Below are 20,201 nucleotides of genomic sequence, written 5' to 3' on the forward strand. Positions count from 1 at the left end.
ATATGTTGCACATATAATACTACTGATAGTTTGAATTGATACGAATATTGTTTAATACAGTCAATCTTGTAAATGAAGGTTACAATCGGACCATAGAAAATTGCTTTAAACGAGGATGACTTTGGAATAGTGGCACAATATGTTTATGAACTGATCTCTGAAATTAAGTTTTCGTCACCTGCCATTTTACTAAAAGAAATAAGCGATGAGTATAATTACTGTACGTGTAGATGTCAGGAGGAACATACGGTTACTTTATTTGTAAACACTCCGTTTTGTTTAATCCTATAGATAGGGAATAGCTCGATGTTTTGTAATATGAGCGCGTAATGGGAAGAATTACATATGATGATGATGTCATCACTTTATTACTTCATAACTTTGAAATTTCCCGTATTTAATAGATAAATGAATAGTTGCTAACACAAATTGAAATTAAACAACAAAGAATAAAGTCTCTTTAATACAGTGTGAGTGGAACATTTCAATTGATATAAATTTCAATTTCAGACCTTGAAGTAGCGAAAGACTTTCTAGATTTAGATAGCTTGTTTGTACATAGAAACTACACACTAAACGGTGTTTATATATCATACCTTGATCGTGTTGTTCGCTATGCCCGTGTCTGTTGTGACGTTTTTGGTTTTCTTGAACGTAATATATGTGTTAACGGTAAAGTATTTTATGTTATTTCAACAGACTTTAAACTTTTACTAAGTTATTTCAGAGATGTGAAAATTTGGTTTTGAAGTTTAGTTGTATCTGTAAACATTTTTATTTTAAACGGGATAGCACATCTTTTTACCGTAGATATTGTTTACCATGCCGGGAATTGTATAAACTATTATGGTAATTTTATAGGTCCTTTAAATAAACTAATGTTAAAATGTTACCTATTCAACACAGTAATCACTTTAATCCATCAATATTGTTGTTATTTGTATCATTATTGATTTGTTATCCGTTAATTAAAAGAAAGCTAAATTTTATTGTTGTGTATAATGCACATTCTTGGATCTACAATTTGTCGATACCTGTTTCTTTGCATTGAATAAGATCATGTGTTTAGACTGTTTATGACATCTTTAAACTAAATCCATTGGATGTTATATGCATGATTGTTTATTGTTTTGTTGTAATTGGCTTTCAACATACTGTCAGATTACTTAGAATTTAAAAACATCCAATTACATGTTCGGGTACAGACAAAATATGGCGACTGGAACTAAAATTTTAAATAAACATAAATGTGTAAATGTTCGTTTGTTGTTGCTAATCTACAAATTTGTGTATCGAGATTCAAAATTTCTCACACATATATAAGAATAAAAGAAAACCAAAAAATGAGAGGTATCACCAATTCAGGCACAGCAAAAAAAAAAAAAAACAAAAAAAAAAACTGTTTGTCATTCTATTGGCCTTCTACACAGATCAAACAAACAGTGTGTGGATGACACATGTACACTGCAATTTTTAGACGGCTCTTATCACCGACTTGAGTAGAATTCTTTGCTAAATAATTTTGATAGACATTTTTACAAATATTGTACTCTGATTACTGGGTTAAGATTTATGACCAAAATATCTCACTTTAAATTTTGGGGTCTTTTCAAGAATCGCTAGATTTTAAGTACAATCAAGTTTTTAAATTTGTTAAAACATCTTGGAAGTTTATCATTAAGTTTCAATATCAAATCAACCATATGCTTATTTTCTATTGCTGATGACATAGATTGTTCATGCTGTAGCTATCGTTCGTGTCAAGAAAATAATATTTTATCACAACGATATAAGTAAACAATAATAGATAAAGATGGCTGCAGATCAAACGTTCAAATGGCTTCAGGTAAAAAGCAACCATCTACGCCTGCATAAGTTCTAACATGCAATCCACCAATGAGAGAGGTCAGACAACAGAAAGAGCAGGAAGTTTTGCTCCTAGTTTAACAAACATACTTTTACGGAGTAATATATTTTTTTCTGTATTTTCTTAGTTCAAAATGTTGAGTTTGTGCTTTAGATTACGTTAATGATTATCAACATTCTTTTATTCAAAACGTATTATAATGATTCAATTGTTCTTATGTTGTTAAATGTTAAAGTGTTAGGTTCGATTAAGTATACGACATAATTTTGCTGTACATGATTACTACAAATGACATAATTTTGAAGTTTACATAAAGTGCATGTAATTACATAGTTGACGACAAAACTAGACTGTTCATGATTACTACACATGACACAATTACAATTTTTTTTTACATAAAGTGCATGTAATTACATAGTTGACGACAAAACTTTACTGTACATGATTGCTACAGTTGACATAATTTTCAGGTTTATTTACATAAGGTGCATGTAATTACATTGTTTACGAGATAATTTTGCTGTACATTATTACTACAAATGACATATTATGGAGAACGCTCTGATTGGCTTATTTTTTTTTTATTTTTTTATCTATCATACGATTGGTTGTATCTGTGCATGTTTCAAACCGGAAGTCTTATCCATGACTAAAAGTCAGTCCAATGACGGAATCATATCCGGACTTCTTTTTTGTCGTTTTTATCCCAAAATAACTCAATCTGAATAATCATAAGAATGGATGACAAATGCGACTATGCATGTTACCTATAGGACACAGAGGCATGATGATTGATTTGTTGTGGAAGGAAGAGAAGCGACACACAAAATGAGGTCTTCTCGTTTAATAGTATAGATAAAGCTGTTCTCTGTAAGCATCAAAATTTCTGATATAGGATGGGAATGTGAGGACCTCAAATTTCAATAAAACTTGGTAGGTAATACTCATATGTCACCCATGTTTGAAATTTGGTATAATATTGATACACAGAGTTGCGGTTGCCATGGTTACCATACATCATCAAATAAGTCTTCTACAAGAGTCTTTCAATCAGTGAAATTACCGTTTTCTTTGCATATAAAACATAAAGCAAACTGTTCTGAGGTCATATTCTTTATTTGTCATCATGAAGACAATGATCTTAGCATATAATAACAATATATAACATAATAATAAAAAAGTTCCTATCACAGTTTTTTGAAGCTGCCAAAAACCTTGATTTTGACTTTTTGGGAATTTCCGGAAAATTGTATTTTTTACCAATTTTAATAATAGACTGTGAAAAAATGCACCGACAGATGTTCTTAAAATAATGCATTTATAATGCTTAAAGCATAAAGTCCAAAATATCAAAAAATTGGAGTAGTGTTATTTCTCTAAAAAAAAATGCGTTGCCATGGCAGTGAATGAAAATATCTAAAAAAAAAAACAAAAATTTGCAAATTTTAAGTTAAAAATGAAGAAAATTTAGTTCAATTGGATCTAAATATTAATTTAACTCTATTTGAAGAGATAAATGTCAATTTAAGATTGTGGCTACCATAGTAACCATGTATATGACCCTAAGCAAAAAAAAGAAAAATCGCCAAAAATATGTATTTTATAGCTTCTGCATACAAATATTTACTCCGGTATTCTTTCAAAAAGCATATCTCAAACAAAAGGGTGTTGTGAAGGTTACCATGTCAGTAAAGATTAAGACTTTGTCAACCCTCAAGAGTCTGTAAATAACAGTTTAGTGGTAAAATTATGAAAATTTTAAGTGTCAATTTAGTCAGAACCTGTGAAAATGCATACATCGTGCACCTCACTTCACTTCAACTTGAAATAATATACTACAGCCTTGCACTGATGTTAAAACACAGTGCAAACAAAATACAAGTCAATGTCTGTCTATGGTTGGAAATATCATAGGAAATCCAAATCTCACTATTAACTTATAAAAGCAAGAACAAGATTGTGTCAACCGTCCACAGATGCTCCATGCACACTATCATTTTCTATGTTTAGTTGACTGTGAAATTGGAGTAAAAAATCTAATTTGGCATTTAGACATGTTAAATTAGAAAGATCATATCTTAGGGAACATGTGTACTAAGTTTCAAGTTGATTGGAGTTCAATTTCATCAAAAACTACCTTGACCAAAAACTTTTACCAAAAACTTATAACGGAAACTCTTACCATCATTGTCTATGTTCAATGGACCGTGAGTTTGATGTCTCATTGGTATTTTTATTAGAAAAACAAATTGTTTTCGCAATTTCACTTTAACCTATTTAAATTTGTCATTTTGATGCCTTTTATAGCTGATAATGCAGTATGGGCTTTGCTCATTGTTAAAGACTCTACAATGATCTATAGTTGTTGATTTACCTTCATTTATAAGATTTGTGTCATTGACAATCAATCCATATTATAAGTGCTTAAAATATTTGTAGTTTTTTACATAAAGTTGGTAAACGAAATTAATTAAGTTCATCTGCAGTTAGTTCTCTCCTGATAGTTGTTATAGTTTCTTCCCTTGATGCATCAACGGAATCATCAAACGATTTGTTCTTCCTGCTCATTCTAGAAAAGAAACTTGTAATTTGCTGAACCGAAAGGATTTCATCATATGAAAATCTTCTATTTCCATCTTCTTTTCTCTCAGTCAGCATTTCCTCTGATACCAAAAAAGGATCTTCCTTTCTTCCAGTTTTTAGACATTTATTAAACTTTTCAGTAAGATATTCTTTTTGGTTCACATTAAATCTTTTGTTCTTCCTTTCTTCTTTCAATGCCCAGCCAAGTTCTAAATCAGAGTTGTCATCAATTCCAACTGTCAGCCCTGCTGATGAAACTTGAAAGTTGGTTGAAAAAGACTTAGACATTTTTGTAATGTAAGTCTTCTTAGTAATGTCACATCCATTACTAAACTAACACCTAAATTCAAACGCACACTTGCCGAACATTAAGTGGCTTGACAGCTCATGAAAAGATGAAAAATACAGTGTGCATCCCTCATTTGCACATGTTATGGTGTTTTCTTCCTTTTCATCTTTAAGTGGCAGTTGGTGAAAACCCCCATCAATTTCACCCTCTATCTCTAAACATGAAGTATTTAGAATACACTTTTCAACAGTTGGAATATCAGATGAAGGTATTAGCTTTCCTAAAATGTAGAAAATAAAATTATATAACTTATAATTTGAGAATACTGTTTAAATAATAATTGATCAATTGATTGATTGTTGCTGTTTTACACTCAGTGAACATGAATTGGCTATATATTGTAGCTATTGACATGAAATGTATGTGTGAAATGAATATAACTAAACTTTGAGTCTAGTGCTTGATATATATAATCCCTGGCTGCCACATCTAGTCTGTGTCTATATTGTTAGTTGTTTTTTTTTTGCTTTGTATTGATCAATCTGACAAGTAAGAACTGTGTTTTATAGTTTGTTCTGATGTTAAACTGTTACACCACTGTCCCATGTTAGGGAGTGAATTAAATAGTGCCAGCAAACCTGTTTATTTGAATCTTAAACCTGCTAACCCACATGAAGGAAACGGTTTGCAGGAAGACATAAATAATATTTGGACCCTATATTCTGACTTGGAGCAAACTAAATAATATGTGAGGTTGTTTACGACATAATCGTAAAAAACAATACTTGAATCCTATATATCAAGTTATGGTCTATTGACTGCTTACAGATAACAATAGAAAATCAGTGTTTTGAGATCTTAATCATGATTAGGAAATTATAAAAAGAAAGGATAAGAAAATAATAAATTAACAAGCATTGTAAGAGTATTGCAAGGACTCCAATGGGCTTTGCTCATCGTTGAAGGCCATATAGTGACCTATAGCTGTTTATTTATGTGTCATTTGGTCTCTTTGTGGATAGTTGTCTCATTGGCTATCATACCACATCTACTATTTTCATATTCATGTTGCAGGGAATTATGAAAATAATATTTATATTTTTACCTGTGCCAACTTGGTATGCCTTACATGCAGTAATGCCATGTGCGCTAAATGTGAAGTTACTATAACATGATGTTGCAGGTATAGCAGTGTACTTGGTTTTCCTACAATCAGTTCCTTCTTTAACACGAACTATGTTCTTCACATTTTTTGCTGACTTGTCTATTGCCTGTAAATAAAGTGTAATTATTGTAAATGCTTGTAAGAAGAAAAATAACTAGAGTAGATTAGAACTGTTGGCTTTTTTGGTTGTAAAGCTTTATTAAATTATAAAAACCTCATAACATAATAGATATAAAATCATAACAAAAAAGAGCTTACAATGAAGTATCTGTTTTGTTCATTGTTTAAGGCCTTGCAGTGACCTATAATTGATAAATTCTATGTCATTTGGTCTCCGGTGGAAATTAGTATCATGCACAATTATACTGATTCTTGTTTTTATATTTATATAGAGTAAAAAAGTAACTTCAGCTGTCCCATAACTGGGTCTAATTCCTTCAGTTTTTATAACCAAATTAGTTATTGTTGTTACTCACTGGTTTCCACATGATTTAAATCTTTTTAAAGCTGCACTCATGCTCCTCTGGATCTTTTATAATAAACCTTGTTAATTGTTTTGCTTGGCAATGACATTGTTAGAATACTGTAAACTAAGAAATTATTGTGTGCATTTGTTATTTCAATTTTTGAAGAATGAATGAAATTGTGAGATAAATTACTGCTATTTCTGCAAAAGGTGAATACAGACGTATGTTTAAAATATCAGAATGTGAGTTCTTATTATTACTATAATCAACCAGTCAAATAATTCCAATTAGTGATCATTAATAAAAACCTCGCAATAATTTCTGAATTTCAAAGTACATTTACAGCTGTAACCTTGAGATTTTGAAGACATGAAACTGATTGGTTTTTAAAATGATCTGTACCTTTTTCATTGATTGTGCTGTAAGTACATCATGACCCTGGTTCACATATCTTCTAATAGAAGATTTGATGGTTGCAGCAGTGCGGTCACATGTTCCCTTCCCATTCTGGGATTCACAGAAGTCATATGACAGGGTAAGACCTGAATGGAATAAGAATGAAAGCATCTCTGTCAACCAGCATTGTCAGACCATACATGAAATTTGATGTCAATGGTGTTAATTTCTCTAATTTTATCCATAACATCTTGGATAATACTTGCTGTTAATTGGCTGTCCTGTTGAAAGAATATAAACAAAATAAATCACAACCTTTAAACTGCTTTATAAAATATCCATTTCCTAAGCATTGATCAACTACAACTGAAATTAGAGCACAGACACTAAATTTTTTTTCAGAAGACAGTATCATATCAAGTATATGGATAGGCATTCAAACACAATTTTGTTTAGGGTAGTCATACATGTAGATACACTATTTGATAAATGATACCAAAGGTTAACCCCAAGATAAAAAAAATTAACAAGCAAATCTTTAATTCAACATTAATTAATGATATACATGTTCACTTGTTTGTCTTTTATTCTTAGTGTATAAAAATGCATTATGAATATGGATAATACATACCTCACAACTACATCAGTGTATTGACCACATTTAATCTCACCAATGGCACAATTAAATTCATTAGCCAATGTCTTTGCTTTATTTTCTTTATGTGATATTCTTACTCATTGTCATGGTATGGTTCCTCTTACACATTTTAAAAATATTTTACAAGTTGTCTGCTAGGCCTATTACACCATCTTCAGCTTGCTTTATTGTGTGCCATTCATACTTATAATTTAAACTATGTTATATGTTGAGATGTTGTCTCATGTACATTTACCTTCTATTCTTTCTTTGTTATAGCTGAATTTTGCAACAAAGTTCCTACTTGCCATACCATATATTTTTCAATATGTTATCTTTACAGTAAAAAATAATTATTTGTACATAAAAATTATAGCTTATTCATACAAAAAGTTCTAACCTGGTATATTTGGGTTGAAAACAAATGAACAAACCCAAGGCTACCAATGCTTCCATTATCTTTCCTACAGAAAGCTATAGATATGTGCCATGGTATTCCTCTCTTTCCGAACCAATCACACTGATCTTCACGAAACTTTCGGGGCAAAAACTTCATAGCCCAGTCACATACCAGTAAAACTTCATCTGTAGGCATGGTTTCAAACAGATGAGTTTTTGCTAAGTCTTGGTATTTTCATCTTATTATGTGTTTTTTTCAGGCTGAAAATACTCTTTGTTGCTTGTTGTACCTAAAAATGAAGATCAATTCATAAAACATATTTTTATTAAGTTTTATTCTAAATTTAGGTATGACCTGTTAGGTCATATCTTGTTCTGATCTCTGATGTCAGTTTTCTAAAATGTATGCTTTTTCATTGGTCTTTTCTTAGGGGAATAATTAAAGCAGTGTAAACATAAATCATAGACTTTCCTGTTGCAAACTCAATTAGCCTAGTGAAGATTCATTCACACTTCAAAATAGAATATTCTCTGATAAAACATATCCTGAACTAGTTAATTTTTTTTTATTTAATTCATAAGTTAATACAAAAATAATTAAATATTAAACAGCTGCTCTTTCCATCTAGTCCAGTACATATATTGTGTAATGGAAATTTTATGCAGGATGTTAGCCAGTAAAATTGGAAGATTGGTCATGAAGTAACATATCGAAAAAGATAGTATTGTATTTGGGAAAAATATATTCATATATTTTGAGGAAATATTCAAAGAAACTAATAAGCTTGATTACATCTCATAGCAAGCTGAATTAACAGCAAGTAACAATAATAGATAAGGGTAATGAATTTCCTTGAACAATCATATGTAAATGTAATCAAACTTTTTTTTTACATTTAAAAGTGGTCATGTAAATAATATAATAAGTTACCCTGAAATTGAGATCATTCATCTCATCCTCTTTTCCATCTACTGAGGAAGTAACAAAGATCTTTTGTAATGCAGCAATGGTCTCCTTCAACTGTTCACAGCTTTCACAGACCATCTGGTGATTGTGAGAACATTGTTCTGTAAATGCCTCATCTTTTTCTTCACTAAGGGCATACAACATACAGTGATCTGCTACTTCTCTTCCCTTTGAAATATGAATCTGAAAATATTATAAGTTAATGTGAAGGTATATAAAATAACATATGAACTACACTTGTTCCAATTTCATTGGCCTAATACTAGTGGTTTGCAAATACATTTAAACTAGATCTCATCACAAACTATGCCACCAATGCTGGCAACAGCATACATATGAGTCGCTTTTTGACTATCTCTAGACAAGACAAAAATCAAGGGATTATTTAATCTAAATGAAATTTCTGTAATGGATGGATGCAAATCTTTATTTATATAATTTATAATATTTTGGCTCCCCAACGATTCCTAAACTGAAGAAAATCAAAAACCTAAAAACTTATGGCAATTTCTAATTTATCACATAAAATGGACTTATTTATCCTTTTAAAGTGTCCAAATTTATTCTAACAAACCTTATAGTCAGTCCTTAAATACTGCTTTGATTGTAAGAAGAGTGCCTGGAAACTTTTATGGTCATGAGGTGATATAGCGTCCTAGGTCAGCAATTTGTCTAAGACATCTTGAAAGGTAATAAAGGCACGTCCTCCTTCTGCTACAAAATAGTCCAGTCCTTCAAGGCTTTTTCTGACTTTAGCACCACACTGGGCAAGTATTTTGAACATCGTACTGTCACCTATTTAATAAAAGTAACAACTAGTTTAGATTGATTGATTATTGTTTTATGTCCAAGTAGCACAAATAGATTTGATCCATTTTATAATTCATTCATACCATTTTTCAATATTCAATATTATTAGTCAATATGTATTCTACAAGGATAACCAGTCCTTAACCTTTCATCTGATACCTTACTTTTTAAATATATTCTACACATAAATTTAAAATTATGATAATTTACACCTATGCGAAGGAACTAATTGGTTTTAAATATGTATTTCTTTCAAGTATGTGGTTTTTTTTTCAACCGGTGCTACTTCAGGTGGTGTTGCATTTGACAAAGTCTATCAAAATTATTTTTGCATAGAATTCCAGCCAAGAAAGTGCTAGGAGCCACCTTAAACCTGCACCTTGTTGAAGGTGTCATTGTGACTTTGAGATGAAGAACAAATATTAAAATGCACTGTTCCTATGCTTTTTGCTTTTTGTGTGTGTGTTTTTTTTTTTAGATTTTGTGTCATGGATGGATACCCCATATGATATTCTTTAATTTGTGTATTTTTCTATATATATATATATCTTTATTCGGCCTTACCTAAAAGTAAAATTTCATTTTCCTGACAGTATGCTTTGTACTGCTGTATTATGTCTGCTGAACCCATGCAACGTACAACGTTAGGTAAATTGTGGACTGTTTCATCTGAAAACTTCAGTTTTTTTTCCCCAAAAGGTAGATCACGGACAACATGACTGGATGTAATGAAATCTAAGAATGAGTCTAATCTTTCAGGATCTAATTTTTGTCGATGCAATTTTTTCTCAGGAATTGGAAGTGCTGGCCCTATTTTCTTTGAATGACTGAGAGCAGCATAGTAGCGATGAGATGTTACTTCTGGTAGTAGAGACAGTAAGTCCTTGAAGGACATTCTTGAGGCAAGAACTGAAAGAACTTGTCTCCCTTGTTGCCAGGATTCTGCTTTTCTGTATGAAGTGACAATATCTTTGTATATCTTTTATTTCTTCAATTACTTCGTCAACATCATTTGGAAATAAAATTCCTATTATCAATTTCATAATCTCATCAAGTCTTTCTTTGTAGGTGTTTCTTGTTTTAAATGTGTAGGACTGCCATGTGTTTCTTTCTTTTTCTGAGAATTCCTGCAATCTGACTGATGACAGGAAATTATTCAAAGATGTCAAGTAGCTGCAACGTTCATAACTTCTGACTCATTGCTGCAAAGAAGTATAAAACTGATTACAATTAAATAAATGAGGAATGGGCTCATGGGTCATAGATGATGCCCGTGCTTGCGTGTAACATTATAAAGGGACACAACTTGGTAAATAGTTGTCTTATTCACAACTTTACAACATTTCCTTATTTTCATACAGAAGCTTTTGTCAATGGAAACTCAATGAGAAATATACAAATCTATTTCAGATAATTGTAGTGGCAATAAAATATTTTATCTTACCTCCTATAGATTTATGGGGATATGATTGGTTAATGAATTACACATGGTGACTATATACAGTGGAGATCACTTCTAACCTCTCATTAGAACTGTCAGAATATTCTGTCATAGAACTGTTCTAAGTAGACCTGTCAGAATCAGTTCTAGGTAGAACTGACTAAATCAGTTCTAGGTAGAACTGTCAGGATCAGTTCTAGGGTAGAACTGTCTAAATCAGTTCTAGGTAGAACTGTCTAAATCACTTCTAACCGTAGAACTGTCAGCAGAACTGACTAAATCAGTCACTGAGGACTGTAGAACAGTTCTAAATGACGTCACTGCAGTAAGGGCACTTTAGAATTTAGAAGAAATAAATCACTTCCAATTACTTTGCTATATAATAGCAGATTTTCTCTATTTTTTACTGATCAAACGTTCCATGTACAAATATCGAAGTGAATAGAAGGTTATCCAACTCATCGGAGAAATATTTTTATAAGATTGCATACGGAAACATCATTTTTTACGTTTCTTCGTTCCCCGTTTTTAACAGTCTCTTCCTAAATATAACTCTACATTTAATTCATGGAATTTTAATCGTAATTTACCTTGTTTGCCTTGGATTTACATTTATTTAAGATTCTGTTTTGACAAATGGTCAAACGAAAATTGTACAGTGGATGAATTATGGGATATTAATGAAAAAAGTGTTATATAACTTAAAAAGACTATATACATTTGCACCATCTCGTCAATTTAGCCAGACTTATCCATAACGATTATAAATGATATCTGAGAATCTGGAAATCAGAAAAATAGACTAGATCTGAACATGAATGAAACATTTGCCCCTGGACGTTCGGCTACAAACAAAGTCATGCATTTTTCTTTGCCTTCTTCAAATTATATTAACAGTAATACTATTCCAAGAAGAGAACTTCCCATTCATGTACTTTTTTATTTTTAAAATAAAGTTACTATATGAATCTGTCATGTGAGTGTTAGATGATGTCGTTAAATAGTTTTGTTTAAAAAAAAAAAAAAACACCACAAACTACTGACTTAAACATGTTAAAAAGTCACTTTAGTGACGGTTCATACACCTTATCGCTATTAGTCCGCATTACTGGATATCACACAGGTTCCTGTAAATTTTTGACGTCACAAAACAAAATATCTGACGCCATAATGGAAAAGTGTTTGTTGTATGCGTCAAAAGTTCAAGCGGCCGGGTCAGCCTGGGATTAACGATAAGGTGTATTCTTATGGGTACAGAGAGGACATAACGGCGCGCTAAATTCTTAGATATGGTATAAATACACCTTGTCGCTATTTGTCTGCCATTACTGGATATCAAACAGGTTCCCGTAAAATTTTGACGTCATAAAACAAAATATCTGACGCCACAATGGAAAAGTGATTGTTGTATGTTTCAAAAGTTCAAGAGGCCGGGTCAGCCAGGATTAGCGATAAGGTGAATTGTGTTTCAAAGTTGGTGTCATTTTTATCATACGATCCGTCCTCACATAGAAATATTATTGGTTTACAATGAGGCCATATATATTTACATGATAAAGTAAAAGTGTAAATAAGTTCAGTTTTGGTTGATGCTGTCAAATAATTTTGTTAAAACGACCCAGTCTGATATATCGAAACTTTGTTTACAATTCAATATTTTGAATAAAAAGAGGACTTGGTGATACTCTAAATTGATGTGGAAATTTTTTTGTAGCCAATGTGTTCCAATATTCATTGATATTGCTGTCATTTGAATTATACAATCCATCGTAATATGTATTACTATAAGTGATTAAGTATTCGGCTATATATATATTAAGATTTACATAACAAAGTGTAAATATGGTTAGTTTTGGTTGATGCTATCACATATGGTCAGTTTTGGTTGATGCTGTCAAATATGGTCAGTTTTGGTTGATGCGGACGAATAATTTTGTTATATTGACTTGAGTCAGTCTGAGATATCAAAACTACTGAAATTAGTTTACGATTCAAAATTTTGATTAAAAAGAGGACATACTGGCACTATAAACTGATGTGAGCATAATTTTGTTTTTCAATATTGCTTTCATTTATATCAAACAATCCACCTGATATAAAAATATAAGTGATTTACTTTGCGGCTATTAAGATTGACATCATGTACATAATAAAGTGCAAATATGGTCAGTTTTGGTTGATGCGGACAAATTATTTTGTTATACCAGTCAGTCTGAGGTATGAAAACTACTGATATTTGTTTATGATGCAATATTTTGAATAAAAAGAGGTCATGCTGGCATTCTAAATTGATGCAAATGAAATTAGGTAGCATTGTGTTCCAATATTTCTATCATTTGTATTTTCATGATTTTACAATCCATCCTTACATAAAAATATTACAGATTTACTACATGTACTATGCGACTATAAGAGTTACATAAAAAAAGAACAAATATGGTCAGTTTTGGTTGATGCGGTCAAATATGGTCAGTTTTGGTTGATGCTGTCAAATATGGTCAGTTTTGATTGATGCAGATAAATAATTTTGTTACATGAGTCAGTCTGAGGTATGAAAACTACTGATATTTGTTTCTGATGCGATATTTTGAATAAAAATAGGAAATGCTGGCACTCTCAATTGATGCGAGAAAAAAAATTGTGGTCATTTATTTCCAATATTGTAGTTATTTATATACTACAGTCCCTCTTGACCTAAAATTATAACTGAATTACTCTGCAGCTATTTTATAGATTTACATAAAAAAAAGCAAATATGGTCAGTTTTGGTTGATGCGGTCAAAAGATTTTATTACACGACTCAGTCTGAAGTATGAAAACTACTGATATTTGTTTATGATTCAATATTTTGAATAAAAAGAGGACATGCTCATTGGCGGATTAAGGGAGGGGGGGTCCAGGAGTTGGAGCCCCCCTTTTTTTTACGATCAATGCATTTGAATGGGAGCATATAGTTGGAACCCCCTTTACTCATTGTTGGAACCCCCCACCCCCTTTTTATAATGGCTGGATCTGCCCCTGCATGCTGGCACTATAAATTGATGCGAACAAAATTGTTTTCCAATATTGCTGTAACTTGTATAGTACAGTTCCTCTTGACCTAAAATTAAAACTGAAGTACTGTGCAGCTATATAGATTTGCTGAAAGAAAGAGCAAATAATGTCAGTTTAGATTGATGTGGTCAAAAGATTTTTGTTAATCAGGTCCGTCCGAGGTATGAAAACTACTCGTAAACAGAAATTACATTTGGTTAATGAGGTCAGATAATTTTGTTATGTGATAACGAGCCATCCTGACTCCCGGAATAACAAATGTAAAACAATTTAAATAATACACCCCCCCCCCCCTAATACTAACGGCCTAATTTATGATCACTGAATTACGGGCTCCTGACTTGGAACAGGCGCATACATGCAGAATATGGCGGGGTTAAACATGTACTCTTGCCGATTATAAATCTGAAATAAAACCGGCAAAATAGTAAAACTCTATTTAATATTAATCCCTATTTTGCCGAAGCCTTTATATTTAGACAAAGATTTCTTAAAACTTATAAATCAATTCTAGCCGTAGAATTTATAAATCCGACAATTTATAAATCAATTCTGGCCGTAGAATTTATAAATCAATTCTAGCCGTAGAATTTGATATCAATTCTAACCGTAGAACTGTTCTAGAAGTAGAACTGACCAAAGATTTTAGTCAGTTCTAGCTAGAACTGACTAAAACTGTTCTAGGGTAGAACTGTCAGGATCAGTTCTAGCTAGAACTGTCTAAATCAGTTCTAGGTAGAACTGACCAAATCAGTTCTAGCTAGAACAGTTCTAACCTAGAACTGACTAAAAGGTGTCAGGCTGACAGTTCTACATACTGTTCTAAAACAGTTCTCCTGACAGATTCTGACAGAATTTATGAGAGAACTGATCTCCACTGTATATTTGATATAGAGTGTCCTCAAAAATACATGGTTAGTTACCACATAGGGTTAGCAACCATATAGGTTTAGTAAGTAGTTACTTCCCTTTCAAAACAAAAATGAAATCAGAATGGTTTAAACAGACAAATACATTTTGTAAACTGATAATGAACGATTGAAATACATTCATAAAACAAATTTAAATTCCTTATAACTGTACAAATTTAGGCGCAATCCCAAAAACTTGTCATAAAAACGTTATAACTCTAAAGTACCAGGAAGAAATTTCCGTCTCTCATTAAAGAACTTTACAATAATATTTATTGTTTATTTGCTGTTGTGCTAAAAATGCATGAAATATTTGCCACAGGACGTAATGTCTCTTGTTTAGTGATGTTTGAAACCCCAAATTTATATCAAAGAACCTGAAAACAAGTTGTTAATGTCTGTGTCATTTTGGTTTCTTGTGGACTGTTGTCGCATTGGCAATCATACCACATCTTCTTTTTTATATTATGATTTCAAGAGCTTTCAAAAAATCAGAAATGTTGAAAAAAAATTTAAAACATCTCTGCAGGAAGCTAGTACTGCATTATCCTCATACATGTTTAATATTATTATATAGTAAAGTATCACAGCAGTTTATTAGTACATGTAGAAAATAATTTTCTGAGTAAAAGATTAATATAACTAAAGTTTTAATTTTCACTCTAAATATGCATCAAATACTTGCCACTAGACGTTATGCAGACAGCGGTAAAGAATTATGTATATGTTGATAATCAATCTTGCATAAACACAAACAACTGAACAATGTAATGCTCATATATTTTGAATGTTCTTCTTTTAATTCTGTTTCATATTAATTTCTGGTAATTGTGCCTAAAATATATGTACTTCAGGATTCATGTCTTTTGAATGAGGCTTTAATTTCTGTTTTTGAGTTGTCACATTGATCATGTTTAAGTGTTAATGATATAAACTTTAATCAATGTAAAGTGATAGAATACTTATTTTTGAGATTTTACTTACTTGTGACTGGGATAAATAATTTTGACTTCTTGACTCTTCTGATGTAACTGTATATTCGGATGCTGAAATTTCAATTGAAAAATAATGATATATATTGTTTACATTTTTTGAAATCCTGAATGTGCTATATGCATTAACACATTTTTAGTTTTCAAACATAATTAATTACTATAGAAACAATATATATTTTTTTTTTAAATATTATGGTCTGTATACAGTATCTAATTTTTGCACTAAACTATATTCTAACCTTGTTTTAAGTAAAACAGTTTTTACCACCGACAAATATATATATTTTTTTTGGTACGTAAGACACAGACACATGTACTAGTATATAATACATACACCTGTTTATAAATCTTTACATTTAAACATCAAACATCGAACATCAACAAAAAAAGTAATGCAGAAAAACAAATGCAAATATATACTTTAGTTAAAATTAAATGTATTTCTTAGCAAAATGAACATTTTCTATGTGCTTTTATTTTGCACTTTTATCAATTGAGAAGGTAATTTTAATTCAAATTTTAAAATTCAAAATCATTGCAAAAAGGGACAGATTTATAGAGGGGGGCAATGCTAGTTTTCCTCATTGCATTGTTTTACATATGTCTTTTGGGGGCCTTTTGTAGCTGACTATGTGATTATGGGTTTTGCTTATTGTTGAAGACATTAGAATGACCATTAGCTATTTACGTCAATGCCTTTGGTCTCTGGTGGAGATTTGACTCGTTGGCAATTATACCACATCTTCTTGTTTTTGTATGAATTGTGCCCAAAAAATGATAAATATGTTGTTCTTGTGTTGAAATAATGCAAATGATGACTAAAATATCCTTTACCTTGTTATAATTGTCTAATATTTTAGGGACCCCACCCCCCAAAAAAAACATCAATTATATCGAAAATGACACTATAAGCTGTGCTTACAAGATTATCGCAAATATTTTCTTTTTCTGTTAACACATCCAACTCGTCAGTCTCCATGAGATAGATTTCATCATCTGTATTCAATTTTGTGCATTGCTGAATCTGTTTAATACAAATATAAAATCAGTATATTTGTTATACTATTGATAAGAATTGTATTGGTTATTCAATATTTTTTGGTACATCCTGACAACATTTGTTTTCTATTTTGGACTACTTTACATTTTATTATCCAGGGGCCTTTCCCTTTATAGCCTTTCCATACCAAAAGAATTGTTTTCATTGCAAACCCATACAGTAACCTGCATTTATTCATATCTGTGTTCTTTAGTGGGTAGCTGTCTCATTGCCCATCATTCAACATCTCTATGTAGAATTTATATTGAACAAACATACAGTCAATCAAGCATAAACATATATGCCAAAGACATATATATTTTAGCAGATTATGGTGCAATGTGTCTGTTGTATACAAAATTGTTCATAAAGTTGATACTGGTGTCAGACAGGTTTACGAAGTAAAAAGTCTGACTTTTTTTTTTTTGGATCATTTTTTGTCCCACTAATATAAAGTAGGTAAGAGTTCATTGACCCTATATGGAATTTGTATACAGTGTAATTAACTTAGCAGTTATGGTTGGTATGCATTGGATTTTTTTTTATCCATATTTATGTTTATAGAGCTTGCTGTACATGTAAATTTAAAAATTTGAAATTCACAGATACATGTACTCTGATTGTTAAAACAATATCTTGTTTGCCTTACCTGGTCATCTTCACACTTTCCTTGATCCAGACTTTCAGCTTCTATCTCTGTGGACTGCTTGGAAATTTTAATAAGGCAGCTAGTGCATGCAACTGATAAAAAGAAGCATTGACTTGACATAGGCTGTATTGATCATTTGGAAATGTGCTTCTTAAGATTTTTTTTTGAAAGGGCATATGGGTTGTTTAAATATATTGGATTTTTTCTCATATGGGTCCAATCATTCCTGAAAACTTACATATATACATGTACATGCATATGGTTAATAGAAACATCACAGCAATGGTTATGTTTATATTGAGATTGAAAAGGTCAAAACATAGTTTTTACAGACATCTTACATGTAACAGAAAAGATCAACATGTTCATGTGTATGACCTATTGACATGTAAATTGCACCCCACTGATATATAGTTTTATATAACATGTATAAACATAAATCAGTACCTCAAGTGTAGGATCCTCCCCTTATTAGGAAGCTTCCATTTGATTTTTAAAGGGTAAAGGATAAAAAAATTAAAAAAGGCAGGACAGGAGCATCAGAATTTTTGAGGGAAAAAAGGCTGGATGAGCAACTTTGTCCACAAAATGGCAGGATGACGAATAATGTAAAAAAAAAGTCAGAATAAAATCAATAAAAGAATAAAACAGGACCCAATATCTAGATAGAGTGAAAAATAAAAAGGCAAGAAAGAGATAATCTCAGATTACAACTAAAAGAAATACAGGACAAAACTCCCCCCCCCCCCCCCTCTAAAAATTCAAATGGTAGCTAAAAAGGGGCTCTTTTGTATTTCTAGAGTGTTATTTAAAAAAATATTAAACAAATGTAAACTACTAGGCAATTGGAAAGAAAAAAAATAAACAGTCACATATAATTTAGTTTTTTTAAACTTACGTGTTCCAATAGGAAGTGTGAGGCCATAACACTTCTGAATCTTCTCTACATCATTGATGGTGATATTGCGGCTAGGTTTTGGCTTTTTAACACCAAAAACAGAATGTGATGCTACTGGAGGATGAGCACTTATCAAAGTAGGAAGCTGACATACTTTTCTCCTTCTCAAATCAGAGTTTCTTTTCAATAATTGGTTAAAATGGGTTGAGCATATATAAAAATCAGTAAAATTCTTTGGCAAAAGACCAGATTCAGTTGAAATTATATTTTTATCATCGCAATCACATGTGTTGATATCAGTTACATCATCAGAACACTCATCTGTAGTGCAGTTTGTGTTACAATTGCAAACCATTTCGTGTGTCTGCTGCTGAAGGTTACAAGGAAGTAATTATTTACATAGGTGACAATGGTAGCCTTATTTGGTCCTGCCTTTTCACTATCAAAAGATACATTAAAAAAAATTTCGAATTCTGAATTATCAACACCTTTGGGTGTAATTGCAATGGTCAAACACATATGGTACCGCAGCTTTTTTGATAGAAAAATGGCATTTTTTAAGGGTACTCAACGGTTCCGGAATTTTCGAAATAGTATGAATGAAGAACACCCCTTGCTTAATTTGGCACAGAAAATGTTGCTTGTCTTAGAGAGTTTTCTCTAAATTTCTCGCTATTTCTACACCATTGGCCAACACCCATTTCTCACTATTTTAATTTTAATTTCTAATTACCAAGGCAGCAGAAAATAAATTTACTTCTACCTATTATCTTGGATGTAAAATCTTTATTTACTTCCTTTTAACCTATACTGACACATATTGAAATAAAATCGGACAACCTTTACGTTAGTCGATTACTATATACTGCTGCTGCTTAAGTTCAATTTTTGGATTAAAGATACAATTGTTCACCATTTAAAATGACTTTCTTTACAGGTACCCCGGCCCCCTTTACAGAAAACGTTACTTTTTACAGACTTGGGGCCATTGGCCAGCTTATTTTGACTGTGTGGTTCTGTTTAAAACGTGGTTTTTGATTAATGAAGTTCGATTTAGGTCTATTAAAGACTTTAGGCTAATGATTTGATAACTGTGTCCAAATTATATGTCTTTATCGCGAACATATGGACATCGTTGCATAAGAGTCCAAATATTTTATGAAATAGACTATAAAAATGCTGAAACTAAGAATTCATCATTGCTGTTATGTGTTTTATATGAATTGTGTTCAGAATATTCAATTCGACGATACTAAGAAGAAACATGTTAAAGCTTTTGATTTTTTACCTAATTTTTAATATTTTAGGGTCATTTTGGCACATTTTAGCCATTAAAAATACAAAAATTTCGCTAATATGAGCAAAATAAGCCCCCCTTTTTTCAAATATGCATGAATACATTCAGTATTATCGAGGATGAGGAGAAATGATTAAAGACAGAGACCTTTACAGAATTCTCGTTTTTACAGTAGATAAATGAACCCTAACCCTGAGGCAGAAGAACAAAAAAAAAAAAAAACAGTTAAAATTTGATATAGACTATAGTTTCATGGCGATCAGCAATTTTCTTCTGATATAGTTTATCACTTAGTACCTTATTAATTTACTGATCCAATTTCTAAAATATCTCGAAA

General features: G+C 31.4%; 2 protein-coding genes and 1 long non-coding RNA gene across 3 annotated transcripts; all 3 read right to left on the reverse strand.

Annotated features, from left to right (window-relative positions):
* Positions 1 to 4,342: 4,342 nt before the first annotated feature.
* On the reverse strand, positions 4,343 to 6,934 carry LOC143059184 (uncharacterized). The gene is made up of 3 exons (XM_076232676.1): positions 6,774 to 6,934; positions 5,845 to 6,010; positions 4,343 to 5,019 (listed from the first exon to the last, which is right to left on the reverse strand). Exons 1-3 carry the CDS (start codon positions 6,780 to 6,782, stop codon positions 4,784 to 4,786), a joined length of 411 nt encoding a protein of 136 aa, XP_076088791.1. The 5' UTR covers positions 6,783 to 6,934; the 3' UTR covers positions 4,343 to 4,783.
* A 1,807-nt stretch (positions 6,935 to 8,741) lies between these two features.
* Positions 8,742 to 10,775, reverse strand: LOC143059288 (uncharacterized). Its single transcript, XR_012973470.1, has 3 exons — positions 10,145 to 10,775; positions 9,345 to 9,565; positions 8,742 to 8,953 (listed from the first exon to the last, which is right to left on the reverse strand). It is a non-coding gene; the product is annotated as an uncharacterized LOC143059288 (long non-coding RNA).
* A 4,461-nt stretch (positions 10,776 to 15,236) lies between these two features.
* On the reverse strand, positions 15,237 to 18,922 carry LOC143059438 (uncharacterized). The gene is made up of 5 exons (XM_076232933.1): positions 18,568 to 18,922; positions 17,670 to 17,761; positions 16,904 to 17,005; positions 15,971 to 16,032; positions 15,237 to 15,363 (listed from the first exon to the last, which is right to left on the reverse strand). Exons 1-5 carry the CDS (start codon positions 18,920 to 18,922, stop codon positions 15,237 to 15,239), a joined length of 738 nt encoding a protein of 245 aa, XP_076089048.1.
* Positions 18,923 to 20,201: the final 1,279 nt, after the last annotated feature.

This window comes from Mytilus galloprovincialis, chromosome 14 (assembly GCF_965363235.1).
Source record: "Mytilus galloprovincialis chromosome 14, xbMytGall1.hap1.1, whole genome shotgun sequence".
Classification (NCBI taxonomy): domain Eukaryota; kingdom Metazoa; phylum Mollusca; class Bivalvia; order Mytilida; family Mytilidae; genus Mytilus; species Mytilus galloprovincialis.